The following is a 14,364-nucleotide window of genomic DNA, read 5'->3' as shown; positions in this document are numbered from 1 at the left end:
AACAATTAACAAAACAATTACAAATCTTAAAACTTTGTTTAACATATTATAACATCACACATGTTCACCCTCAGTCATCATCCTCATCATCAGTTTCTGGAGAAACAGGAGTTGATTCTTCAGTTTCTCCTTCAGCATCCAGCAAGGATGCCATTGGCGCTGCATTGTTGCAGGTTTGACCCGTGGACTTTGTACACAGGGCAGAGCAGTGCACCCCCATCTTCCTGCAGCAACATGACACTCCACGGCCATCTGCTCTGCAGCCACAAGAGATCATGTTGAGCAGAGTGTCTGGAGCAATGGGACGGTCAGTGTCAACTGGAGTCAGGATGTCCTCCAGTTTCCATCCCCATGCTGTTGGCTGCAAGGGCCTCCTCATCCATTCCTGAATAGTGAGATATGTTCTGAAGGAATGTTGCTTGGCTGCAGCACTTGTTGGAGGCAAAGTTTCCAACTGGAACGTTGAGGAAAGTGACGTGCTGCTGATTGCCTTGTTGTAGGCGATGTAGCGGAACACATCCAGTGATGCACAACTGGATGCACCATAGAGCTTCAGGAGGAAGCTTTCATCTGCTTCTTGTACTTGCTGATGAGTGCTCTCCGCGTTGATGAATGTGTTGAGTAGGTCATACTCCTTATTTTTATGCACCAGATTGAATGCCTTGTGCTTCCCTTGGCGATACAGAGCAGACACGTTGTCGCATCCAGTTATGGCATGCAGCACCATCAGATATTTACTTGTGTCACCACTGCTTGCTTGAATGTCGTGAACTCTGTAGTGTTGTGGGGTTCTTGCAGCATAACATGTACAGGTCCATGTTTGTGGTTGCTAGAGTCACCAGCATTACCAGCAGGTCGGTGTCAGTTCCGACAACAACCACCGGTTTGCTAGGTGCTGCCAAAGGTAGAGCAGTTGACACAATCAAGGCATCTGCATCAGCTTGCGCCTGCTTCACCTGGATGCCTGCTTGATTCAGCAAGCCACTGAGCATCTCTATGAGACGCTCCTTATTGTGGTTATTTGCCAGAAATGCTGCCTGAGTAGTAGTGGTTTGCATGTTCTGGTCAAATAGGATGTCACTGGATGTTGACTTCTTTGCCCTGCGTAGTTGCTCTGCTGCCTTGGTGGAGACGGTTCTGCAGCCATCGAACACAGTAGTAGTGCCAACCCCATAGTGCTTCAGGATGTAGGCAATGTAGCACTGGCACACACCTCCATAGGTTGATGGCTGTGGCCAGACTACTGACTGCAACAGATGGCCTCCATCTATGACAAACTGGCAGTTGTTTGGAATGTTGGGTTGTACAGGGGCAAATGACTTGAGGAGAGTACCGAGGGCACTCTTGGTTGGTTTCCGCATGGCACCATCATGAAACAGGGATGGAGGTTGAGGAGCCAGCTCATATGACATGAACTGCTTCATGTCAGAACTTGTCTTGAGGACACAAGTGATCCTGTTGAAGAAGAGAGTGGGATTCACCTCTGTGTTTTGCCCCCTGATGTTGATGCTGTTCTTATCTCTCATAGTCTTGACTTTGTCACTGCGATGCAGGGTGATCTCTGTGAACTGCTTCCCTGTTATTTTAGATGCTGCAGTTTGACCAATCTGCACGGCATTGTCACAGTTGACGGATGTGTCAGCTACAACACCATTGGAAATAGACACTAGGCGATCAGGCTGGTAACCTGCAAATGGTGGATGTGCCTGCAGCCACTGGAGGAAGACATCATAGTCTTTCTTGTCTGTAGCCTGAGTGGATGAACGAAGATCTTTGTGTTGTTCAGAGGTAGCAGTGTGCACACCAGTGAACTTCTCCAAAGCATCGCACAAAGGAACACAGTGAGGCAGTGCATGCACCCATTTGGTTAAGGTGCTGTCTGTTATCCCTCTACCATGTGTCATCCCTCCACTGGTTTTCAGCATCCTCATCAGGAACTGCTCGATTGTCTGGTCGGAGAAGTTGCCAGACCAGAACTCATTGGCTCGGCGGATGGTGAAATACCCCTTTGCAGAGAACAACGTGTACTCCTCAGGTGGCATGACTTGTGCAATGGAGTTCATCTGCTGCAAGTACAGTCTGCCAGACTTGGCATACGGTAGATGACCTGCTACATGGAAATGCGGGATCATCTCCTGCACACAGTGAAGATGAAGCTTCCAGTTGCCAGTCCTCTCAGCTCTGATGAAGTTGAGCATGAGCAACACCTGGTTGATGTACTGCACCCATAACTTCCCCGTTCTGCTCTGTGTGGCAGCTTGATCGAGGTGGTGAGTGAGAAACTGTTGAAACTCTTGCAGACTTTCATCTTCATCTATCTCAGCAGCATCTTCATCTTGGTCCACTGTGTCCTGGTACAGACTGACCAGATGTTCCTTGTTAGTCTGGCTCTCCCAGTCTGACTTGTCTAGCAGTATATAGATGAGGGCCAGCAAGGTCAGAATGTGGGCACGCACTGTTCGAGAGAAGGCATGACCTGTGAGCATATGCACCACTGAATCTTTGGCATACACTCGTTCCCACAGGTTTTCCAACACGCTCCCTGTCATGATCTTCCCAATGCTGCCTCGGTAGGACATCAGCAGGTGGAAGCCACCAAGTCGCACCACCACTTTGTCCAAGTCTCTGGAGGAAGCAACAATTTCAGAAGCCTTTTCATACAGAGGCTGATCAAATGTTACTGGACAGATCTTGAGGTTGTGCTTGTCACTTTGTGTCTGTGCAAAGCACAGTGCAGTGTCGATAGTGCTGGGGTTGCTTAGTTCCAGATTGATGAATGGGAGAGTCTCAATTCTGGAGGTTTGGAACTCATCACTTTTCAGAACAGTTTTCATGAAGCCACTCCAAGGAAGACACGGTGTTAAGGTCAACATGTACCCAAGCATCCAAATGGAATCAAGAGCTGATGCTTGCAGTCTGTGAGTGTCGGAGATCTGCAGAGGCTCAACTGTAACTGACTGCAAAGCAGGAACTGCAGGTTTGCTGTATGTCTTGATGGGTATGTGCCCAAAAGTGCCAACTGCTTCAGCTGGGGGCAGTTGCATTGTGCGCTTGACAGGAGACTTTTCTACTGTTCCGGGTGGTGTTACATAAGCTATGCCACCCATGGCATGGAAAGTGTTGTGCCCAGTTAGTGTAGCAACATTGAAATCTGCATTATCAAATACACACTGGGTGAAACCATTGAGGCCATAGGAGGGCTCACCAGCGGATATGAGGCTGTTTTCAAATCGCTGGACCTCCTTGTAGTCATCTGCAAAACTGATGCTACTGAGGATGTCTATCAGCTCGCGAGAAGCATACTTGCGATGTATGTACACTGCTATGGCAAGTAGCACTGGTGAAATGAAAGACCTTGGTCTGCAGGCAGAAATGATAGAATGGGCAATGGCAGTGCATCGCCGACTCACTACAGCAGCATTTTTGCCCTTTTGGGTCCAACAACTTGTGCAAGAAGCGCTTCAGAGACTCAGGAATCATAGAGGAACCATTTTCAGTTTCTTCCAAGGTTGGATATTCACTGAGATCATACACTGACAAACGAATCTCATCACGAATAATTGAAGCTGCCATTTCAATTATTCTTTCATTTTCACAAGCTTTGTCAGCTGCTTGATCTGCCACCCACCTGTCACGAAGTATCCGGTGAGCAGATTCACGGACACTGACTATGCTGGATTTTCCAGGGAGGCTTGTTATAATTATATCTTTGTATCGCTCTTTCAGTTTCTGTTTAAAGTACTTGAGAGAATAGCCTTCCTCACCATTCAAGAATGTTTCCATGTGCTCCATGAGGTCCGAAACTGCGTATTGACATTCATCATTGTCATCTGTATATGTACGCAGCTCATTGAAAGCTGAAATCCTTTGAACATCAACTGGTTTGCCAACAGGTTTCAACTTTTGTGGGTTAGAAAGATATTCCTGGGCACAGGCACGATGGTATTTTGCCTTTGCGGCAACCAAATCAATGTTTGCTTCTATTCTTTTGGTAACCGCCTCTCCCCACTCCATCCCCTCTCTTTTGCCCTTTTCAACACATTGTTCTTGAACTCTATTGTCTCTACATTGCTTGTTAACTTTCTGCGTTTGGTTTCAAGTCTGCTGCTAGTAATCAGTACTTCAGAGCAGAAAAGGCAGTGTGTAGTGATGTCAAACAAAGGAGTTCTGGATCGCAGGTTGTTCAAATTCCTCATTTGCCGCTGATTTCTCAGACTTTCTCGTCTCAGATCTGATGGATGATTCCCAGGTGTAGGCTTTTCTACAGGCAATGTGAAGTGTCAGTGACTCCTGTATCTGTAGAAGTTCATGAAGACCATCCTGTCTCTCAAGGCTTGCAGCTACTAGAGTTGTCCTTCCTTTGGGTCCAACTTGCACAAAATCATTGATACATAAGTCCTTACAAATGATGCACGACTCCATCTCCTGCTCTGAAAAGAAAACATTGTATTGTGCATGTCAGCCATATTAAATATGTAATAAGTTGATTTTATCTTAAAAATAGCCATAGTAATTGATTCTTTGTAACTTAAAATCTATGTTTTGACCCATTATTTTTAATTCTATGATGATTTCGGCTTGAAATATGAGGAAATCTCAAGCCGGCGGCCATCTTGGACGCCATCTTGAATTTCTCAAAAGCCCCAAGGGGCATTCTTGGGGACTTTTAGTATGTTATTCCTGACAGTTTTCTGAACATATCCTGAAAGTTTCAGCTTGTTATAAATTTGTTCTGGGTTTGACTCATATTTGACTTGATACTCCTGGACTATGTGTAGGAAGGTGAAAGGTCACAAACATGAGGCCTAAATAGCTATTTCATATGTTTAATTGTATTCCTTGGAAAATGTGCAAGTTAAAATAAAACAAATTAATTTTATACTGAAGTTAACGCTTCAGTAAATCATTCTGTTTCATGATACCAGCATGAGAAAAGCCGGTTAGACCTCGACACGAAACGTCATTGTATGCCTGCCTGGTATTTTAGGATTGTTTTGATAATTAAGCATTTCCTGCTTGACGTCATCATTGACGGGTCACGTGGTTGGACGAACTACGGGGGCTTGTCGCGGCCAAGTCGCCGAGTGAAAAGCGATTCGCGAGTGACTGGCTCTGGGGCGTCGGCTTCGTGCGTGATCTGAGTTTTTATATCGATTTTAAATTATTGCACGAAAATAAAATCATCCTTGTTTGTATCGATCAGCGCTCCTGTTTGGGCTCGTCCATGGCGTTCGCGGCGGCGGCGGCGGCTGCGGCAGCTGGGACTGGAACCTCGGCAACCGGGCAACATGTAGTGAACCAACTCAACCACCAACACAACCAGTTACAGCGGCATCATCATCATCATCATCATCCTCAACATCTGCAGCAACAGCTTTCACATCATCAGCAAGAACAACATCTTCAGCATCAAATGTTACACCACCAACAACTTCAACCTCAACAACCTCAACCACCTCAACCTGTGGAAGCGTTACAACCTGTGGAGGCAGCACAACCACTCCCACTCCCACCACCACCACCACCATCACAGCAGCAGCAGATGCAGATGCAAGCGGCCGGACGCCTCAAGAAGTGCCGCATCCTCGAGTTGTTGGACGCCTTGCAGGACGCCGTGGGCCCCGGACGGGTCGCCGTGGACCGTCGGGCCGTCGAGAAGTCCTGGAAACTCATGGACCGGGTGGTCAAGCTTTGCCAGAACCCCAAACTACAGCTGAAGAACAGTCCGCCCTACATCCTGGACCTGCTCCCGGACACCTACCAACAGTTACGTCTCGTGCTGTCCAAGCACGAGGAGAAGAACGGAGTCGGAGCGCTGGCGGACAACGAGTACTTTCGGGTCTTCTTGGACAACCTCATGAGGAAGAGTAAACAGACGATCCGGCTGTTCAAGGAGGGAAAAGAGAGGATGTTCGAGGAGCACTCGCAGGCTCGGTGAGTGTGTGTGTGTGTGTGTGTGTGTGTGTGTGTGTGTGTGTGTGTGTGTGTGTGTGTGTGTGGTGTGGGGGGAGTGTGTGTGTGGTGTGGGGGAGTGTGTGTGTGGTGGGGGGAGTGTGTGTGTGGGGGGGAGTGTGTGTGTGGTGTGGGGGAGTGTGTGTGGTGTGGGGGGAGTGTGTGTGTGGGGGGGAGTGTGTGTGTGGGGGGAGTGTGTGTGTGGGGGGAGTGGGTGGGTGGGGGGGAGTGTGTGTGGGGGGGGGTGTGTGTGTGGGGGAGTGTGTGTGTGGGGGGGGAGTGTGTGTGGGGGGGAGTGTGTGTGTGGGGGTGTGTGTGGGGGGGGAGTGTGTGTGTGTGGGGGGGTGTGGGGGGAGTGTGTGTGTGGGGGGGGGGGGGGGGGAGTGTGTGTGTGGGGGGGGGGGGGGGGGGGGGGGGGGGGGGGGGGGGGAGGGTGGTGTGTGGGTGGGTGGGGGGAGTGTGTGTGTGGGGGGTGTGTGTGGGGGTGTGTGTGTGGGGGAGTGTGTGTGGGGGGTGTGGGGGGAGTGTGTGTGGGGGGGGAGTGTGTGGGGGGGGGGGGAGTGTGTGTGTGGGGGGGAGTGTGTGTGGGGGGAGTGTGTGTGTGTGGGGGGGAGTGTGTGTGTGTGTGTGTGTGTGTGTGTGTGTGTGTGAGGGGGGAGTGTGTGTGTGTGGGGTGGGGTGTGTGAGGGGGAGGAGTGTGTGTGTGGGGTGGGGTGTGTGAGGGGGAGTGTGTGTGTGGGGGGAGTGTGTGTGTGTGTGTGTGTGTGTGTGGGGGGGAGTGTGTGTGTGTGTGTGTGTGTGTGAGGGGGGAGTGTGTGTGTGTGTGTGTGTGAGGGGGAGTGTGTGTGTGTGAGGGGGAGTGTGTGTGTGGGGTGGGGTGTGTGAGGGGGAGGAGTGTGTGTGTGTGTGAGGGGGGGAGTGTGTGTGTGGGGGGGGTGTGGGGGGGGAGTGTGTGTGTGTGGGGTGTGTTTTATGGGAATGGTGAAGGTTGAAGGTTCCCCAATAAATCCCAATCAATATCTGTATTTCCTCTTTTTGTTTCCGTTATTGATATTTCTTGTACTTTTGAAATGCGTTTTATTGGCAGATACGGGTTACATTGGTTACATTGGTTACATTGGTTACATTGGTTACATTGCCGCACATCATGTTTGCTTGTGGGAAGAATCCGATAAGGGAGAGAGACAGAGACAACACTGAATTATTTAGGTGTGTGATATCTATATATATATATATATATATTCACACACATCTGTGAAAAGAGGGAATAGCCAATCAGCTCTCACCTAATCAACTAAACCCAGGTGGCGAGGATTATATAAATAATTGACCCCTCCCACACTCCTCAAGCTGAAGAAGCTATGTTAAGCAACTCAAGAATACCTAGACAAGGTAAGTGCTATGCTGTTTCGAACCCTTCCCAGAGTTTTTCAACAACTATAAAGACATTCATACAACAAGTGATGAAACCGGTCCGGTAGCTGAGGGGGTGTATAGCATTGGGATTCTCATGTGTGTACTATGTGTGAAAGTCTTTATAGTTGTTGAGGAACTCTGGGAAGGGTTCAAAACAACATCGCACTTACCTTGTGTAGGTCTTCTTGAGTTGCTTTACATAGCTTCTTCAGCTCGAGGAGTGGGAGGAGTCAAACACACACACACACACCCCACACACACACCCCACACACACACACACCCCACACACACACACACCCCACACACACACACACCCCACACACGCACACACCCCACACACGCACACACCCCACACACGCACACACCCCACACACGCACACACCCCACACACACACACACAACCCACACACACACACACCCCACACACACACACCCCACACACACCCCACACACACACACCCCACACACACACCCCACACACACACACACACACACACACACCTCACACACACACCAAACACACACACCCCACACACACTCCCCACACACACTCCCCACACACACTCCCCACACACACTCCCCACACACACTCCCCACACACACTCCCCACACACACTCCCCACACACACTCCCCACACACACTCCCCACACACACTCCACACACACACTCCCCACACACACGTACACTCCACACGTACACTCCACACGTACACACTCCACACGTACACACTCCACACCTAGACACTCCACACTACACACGTACACACTCCACACTACACACGTACACACTCCACACTACACACGTACACACTCCACACTACACACGTACACACTCCACACTACACACGTACACACTCCACACTACACACGTACACACTCCACACTACACACGTACACACTCCACACACACACGTACACACTCCACACACACACGTACACACTCCACACACACACGTACACACTCCACACACACACGTACACACTCCACACACACACGTACACACTCCACACACACACGTACACACTCCACACACACACGTACACACTCCACACACACACGTACACACTCCACACACACACGTACACACTCCACACACACACGTACACACTCCACACACACACGTACACACTCCACACACACACGTACACACTCCACACACACACGTACACACTCCACACACACGTACACACTCCACACACACACGTACACACTCCACACACACACGTACACACTCCACACACACACGTACACACTCCACACACACACGTACACACTCCACACACACACGTACACACTCCACACACACACGTACACACTCCACACACACACGTACACACTCCACACACACACGTACACACTCCACACACACACGTACACACTCCACACACACACGTACACACTCCACACACACACGTACACACTCCACACACACACGTACACACTCCACACACACACGCACACACTCCACACACACACGTACACACTCCACACACACACGTACACACTCCACACCCACACGTACACACTCCACACACACACGCACACACTCCCCACACACACGTACACACTCCACACACACACGTACACACTCCACACACACACGTACACACTCCACACACACACGTACACACTCCACACACACACGTACACACTCCACACACACACGTACACACTCCACACACACACGTACACACTCCACACACACACGTACACACTCCACACACACACGTACACACTCCACACACACACGTACACACTCCACACACACACGTACACACTCCACACACACACGTACACACTCCACACACACACGTACACACTCCACACACACACGTACACACTCCACACACACACGTACACACTCCACACACACACGTACACACTCCACACACACACGTACACACTCCACACACACACGTACACACTCCACACACACACGTACACACTCCACACACACACGTACACACTCCACACACACACGTACACACTCCACACACACACGTACACACTCCACACACACACGTACACACACCACACACACACGTGCACACTCCACACACACGTACACACTCCACACACACACGTACACACTCCACACACACACGTACACACTCCACACACACACGTACACACTCCACACACACACGTACACACTCCACACACACACGTACACACTCCACACACACACGTACACACTCCACACACACACGTACACACTCCACACACACACGTACACACTCCACACACACACGTACACACTCCACACACACACGTACACACTCCACACACACACGTACACACTCCACACACACACGTACACACTCCACACACACACGTACACACTCCACACACACACGTACACACTCCACACACACACGTACACACTCCACACACACACGTACACACTCCACACACACACGTACACACTCCACACACACACGTACACACTCCACACACACACGTACACACTCCACACACACACGTACACACTCCACACACACACGTACACACTCCACACACACACGTACACACTCCACACACACACGTACACACTCCACACACACACGTACACACTCCACACACACACGTACACACTCCACACACACACGTACACACTCCACACACACACGTACACACTCCACACACACACGTACACACTCCACACACACACGTACACACTCCACACACACACGTACACACTCCACACACACACGTACACACTCCACACACACACGTACACACTCCACACACACACGTACACACTCCACACACACACGTACACACTCCACACACACACGTACACACTCCACACACACACGTACACACTCCACACACACACGTACACACTCCACACACACACGTACACACTCCACACACACACGTACACACTCCACACACACACGTACACACTCCACACACACACGTACACACTCCACACACACACGTACCCACTCCATACACACGCTTACACGCTCCACACACTCACATACACACTTCACACACACACGTCCACATTACACACACCCACGTACACACTTCACACTCACACGTACACACTCCACACACCCTCGTACACACTCCACACACACACGTACACACTCCACACACACACGTACACACTCCACACACACACGTACACACTCCACACACACACGTACACACTCCACACACACACGTACACACTCCACACACACACGTACACACTCCACACACACACGTACACACTCCACACACACACGTACACACTCCACACACACACACGTACACACTCCACACACACACACGTACACACTCCACACACACACACGTACACACTCCACACACACACGTACACATTCCACACACTGTACACACTCCACACAAACACGTACACACTCCACACACACGTACACACACACACACACTCCACACACACGTACACACACCATATATTGGTACCCTTGCACTTTTTTCAAATAATGCACCATTTCTTCCATTAAATTGTTGAAATAAAAAAATATTTTGGGATCCACAAATGTATTTCTTTGGTTCTCAGTGGAACAAAACAACAAAAAAGCTGAAAAGAAATTACTAAATCTGAAATTATTCCAAACAGAAATCCTAAAATAGCCCAGACAATATTATTGGCACCTTTTATAAGTTGTTTGAAATAATTGGATTTCAAGCAGGTGATTCTCCTTTACTTTGGAATTGAACTCACCTGTGGTGAGTTGCAGGTGCCTGTAATGTAAACAAAAAACTCATTCAACCAGCTTGGGTAGAGAAAAGGAGTCAATCTGCTGTTTTGTGTCACTGTCTGTACCGCAATGAGCATGAAGAAAAGAAAGAAAACCAGAGAATTGTCTGAGGAGGTCAGATACAAGATTGTAGCCAAGCATGAACAATCTCAAGGGTACAAGTCCATCTCCAGAGACCTTGATATTCCTGTGTCCACCGCACACAATGTTATCAGGAAGTTTACGGCCCATGGTACTGTAGCCAACCTCCCTGGACGTGGCTGCAAGAGGGAAGTTGATCGTAGATTGCAGCGAATAATTGTTCGAATGGTGGAGAAAACGCCTCGATCAACTACCAAACAGATTCAAGCTCACCTTCAGACACAAGGTACGACAGTTTCAACTCACACCATCCGTCGCCAACTCTGAAAGAGGGTTCTATGGTAGGAGACCCAGGAGGACCCCACTGCTGAGAGGGACAGACAGACAGACAGACAGATGGACGAAAGTCTGACTGCAGTTTGCCAAAACACACCTGAACAAGAAGGGCACTCAGTAGAGCGCACACCTCCGCCACGCATTTTTGATCCACAAGAACATATCAGGCCTGATATATTTTTGAAATATCATGTCATACAGTACTATCGTTTTTGGCCCTATCTCTCAACGGTGAAGAATAATTTTTAAAATTCTCAGTCAGATCCGGATCTTCACCAAAATCTAATCAGTTCGTCCATGTCACACACCCAACCTGCCCACAAAATTCCATCCAGATCTGTCCACAACTTTTTGAGATATGCTGCACACAGACAAACAAACAGATAGAGAGGGATGAAAACTGTCTCCTTCACCTTCGGTGGTAGAGGGAACAAGCCAAAATCCTCCAAGGAGAATGTCCTGTGGACAGATGAGACCAAATTTGAGCTTTTTGGTGAAACACATCATCTCTATGTTTACAGAAAACAAAATTAAGCCTTCGAAGGAAAGAACACCTTCCCTACAGTCAAACATGGAGGAGGTTCAGTGATGTTTTGGGGTTGCTGTGCTGCCTCTGGCACTGGGTGCCTTGAATGTGTGCATGGCATCATGAAATCAGGAGATTACCAAGGCACTTTGGAGCACAATGTTCAACCCAGTGTCAGTAAGCTGGAAGGTCATGGGCATTGGGTCATGGTCATGGTCATGGGTCTTGCAGCAGGACAGTGACCCCAAACACACTTCAAAAATCACCCAGGAATGGTTCAAGACAAAATACTGGACTGTTCTGAAGTGGCCAGCAATGAGTCCAGATCTAAATCCCATTGAACACCTGTGGGGAGAAGACACCCTTCAAATCTGGGAGAACTGGAGCAGTTTGCACAAGAGTGGGCACAGCTGCCAGTAGCGAGGTGTGGGAAGCTCATTCATGGCTGCAGGAAGCGCTTGACTGCAGTTATTTTGTCCAAAGTCTGTGCTCCCAAATATCAAGTCTCGGGTGTCAATAATTTTGTCAAAGCTATTTCTTTTTATTTTCTGATTTAAAAGGAAAATTAAGTTCTGAATCAAAAACAAAGGTTCTTTAATATTAACAGTGAAATAAAGAATTGTGGAGACCAAATACTTTCGTCAATTTCATACTTATTTTTCGAGAAAATTGTGAGTTATTTGCAAAAAGTGCAAGGGTGGCAATATTTTTGGCCAGCACTGTATGTACACGTCTCGTGTGGTATGCACAGTGTATCCAGTTTATAATGCTTGAAGAAAGGAGTGTATTTTGGAAAAGATCATGTTCAGGTCCCAGTATCCTTCAACAGGAAGGACGTGCGTGTGTGTGTGTGCGTGCACTCGCTTGCACGTGTTGTGTTTCGGTGTGCATGCATATACGTGCGGATGTTCATCGTTTTTTGTGAGCATGTACGTGTGTGTGTGTGTGTGTGTGTGTGTGTGTGTGTGTGTGTGTGTGTGTGTGTGTGTGTGTGTGTGTGTGTGTGTGTGTGTGTGTGTGTGTTGTATACATAAACGTACAGAGTACACTGCTGGATGAAAGGCTGCATGAACGAGCTAGCTAGCTGGCATCTTTGTGCATGTAAGTTTCTCTCTGTGGTGGAGGGAGGAAGTCTGTGTGAATGAGTCACGTAATCCAAATCCATGGGAACCATACTCTGCACAGAGCGTCGTGCTGTTTAAGCAGTCTCCTGGGCTATTGGGCACAATCCTGGATGGGTCGCCACTCCGACACAGGATACTCAAATGGGTCAATCATCCCAGCAAGCTGGTACTCATTTTGCCGACCTTTGAAGGATGACAGGCTGTGTCAACCCCACCTGGTATTAATTCAACAGCCGAGCGGGATTTGAACTCGGGGATCCTGGGATCTCAAGCCCACCACACGAACCATTAAGCCAACACCAGGCATAGTCACATAATGGACATGACCAATAGTTAGACAAGCCATGCGTGAGAGTCTTGTATGAATCATTTTTTGTGGAATCCTTTGTTCAAAGCAGACATCCATGCTGGACAACCCATTATATATCGGAAGTGTGTTGGTTTTGTGTTTGTGTATTATCATTTTGGACTTGTGTCTTGGTATTGCTCTCCTAAAACAATTGTCCCAATGTCCCTGGTAAAGATTAGCGGTGAGATGAACTCCATACCAAAGGCAGAGCTGTCCAGCCTCAGCACACACATAGCAGTCTTCAATGCTGATCTGTACCGTTGCCGATGCTCAGATACCGGTTTACAATTTTACTGATGTATTCGTGACGCACAAGCCTGAATTTGTTTGAATCTGATCCTGCTACGGTGGTTCTCACCCGCAAGGTGATTCATCATCGTATGCGCCGTCCCTCGGATGGACCTTCATCTCGGTATCCCGTCTGCCGATACTACTCGGGGAACGTTAAAGATCGCATTGTGTCACTTCACGAAGAGTAAGGGAGTTATCGCTGGCACCCTGAACAAATTGCAACTTACAAATTCCTCCCTGTGCTGAGTGTACCAAGTGGACTGGTCTCCTTGGAGATTCCTTGACAACAGACCCTGGGAACTGCATTAAAGTCATGAGAAAGCAAATGACTGATGTTATGAGAAAAACATCATGTATGTATATCCGTACATATTTATGCTCAGTAAGAGAACTAATATGCTTCTGAAACAAAAGCGCTTGATTCATGGTTTGTTTTTTGTTTTTTAAACGGTATCGAGGTTAATGGAGGAACTTGTACACAATTATTATATGCAGGACAAGGCCAAGGATTTTAAGAAAACTGATCACTGTACTTTGTGCAGAAATCAACA

At 48.6% G+C, this 14,364-nt stretch overlaps 2 protein-coding genes and 1 pseudogene across 3 annotated transcripts in view; 2 read left to right on the top strand and 1 right to left on the bottom strand.

Annotated features, from left to right (window-relative positions):
- Positions 1-38: 38 nt before the first annotated feature.
- On the bottom strand, positions 39-4,457 carry LOC147031674 (uncharacterized). Its single transcript, XM_085852083.1, is given in 2 exon segments — positions 39-3,431; positions 3,433-4,457. Coding segments are annotated over 2 exon segments (3,270 nt in total). The 5' UTR covers positions 4,015-4,457; the 3' UTR covers positions 39-743.
- A 585-nt stretch (positions 4,458-5,042) lies between these two features.
- The window catches only part of LOC147031672 (E3 ubiquitin-protein ligase CBL-B-B-like), a 132,538-nt gene continuing 123,216 nt past the window's right edge, over positions 5,043-14,364 (top strand). The window contains exon 1 of one of the 2 annotated variants that reach the window (XM_085852111.1): positions 5,043-5,934. In XM_085852111.1, coding sequence (XP_085708237.1) covers positions 5,225-5,934 — 710 coding nt within the window. In that variant the 5' untranslated portion in view covers positions 5,043-5,224. The remainder of the gene's footprint in view (positions 5,935-14,364) is intronic. The other variant, XM_085852120.1, reaches the window with a different exon arrangement.
- LOC147031673 (uncharacterized) lies at positions 9,976-13,819 on the top strand (annotated as a pseudogene).

This window comes from Eptatretus burgeri, chromosome 2 (genome assembly GCF_056783735.1).
Source record: "Eptatretus burgeri isolate ZD-2024b chromosome 2, Ebu_testis_v1, whole genome shotgun sequence".
Lineage (NCBI taxonomy): Eukaryota > Metazoa > Chordata > Myxini > Myxiniformes > Myxinidae > Eptatretus > Eptatretus burgeri.
Note: the sequence above shows the minus strand (reverse complement) of the source record. Positions and strands in the feature narration are given on the sequence as shown.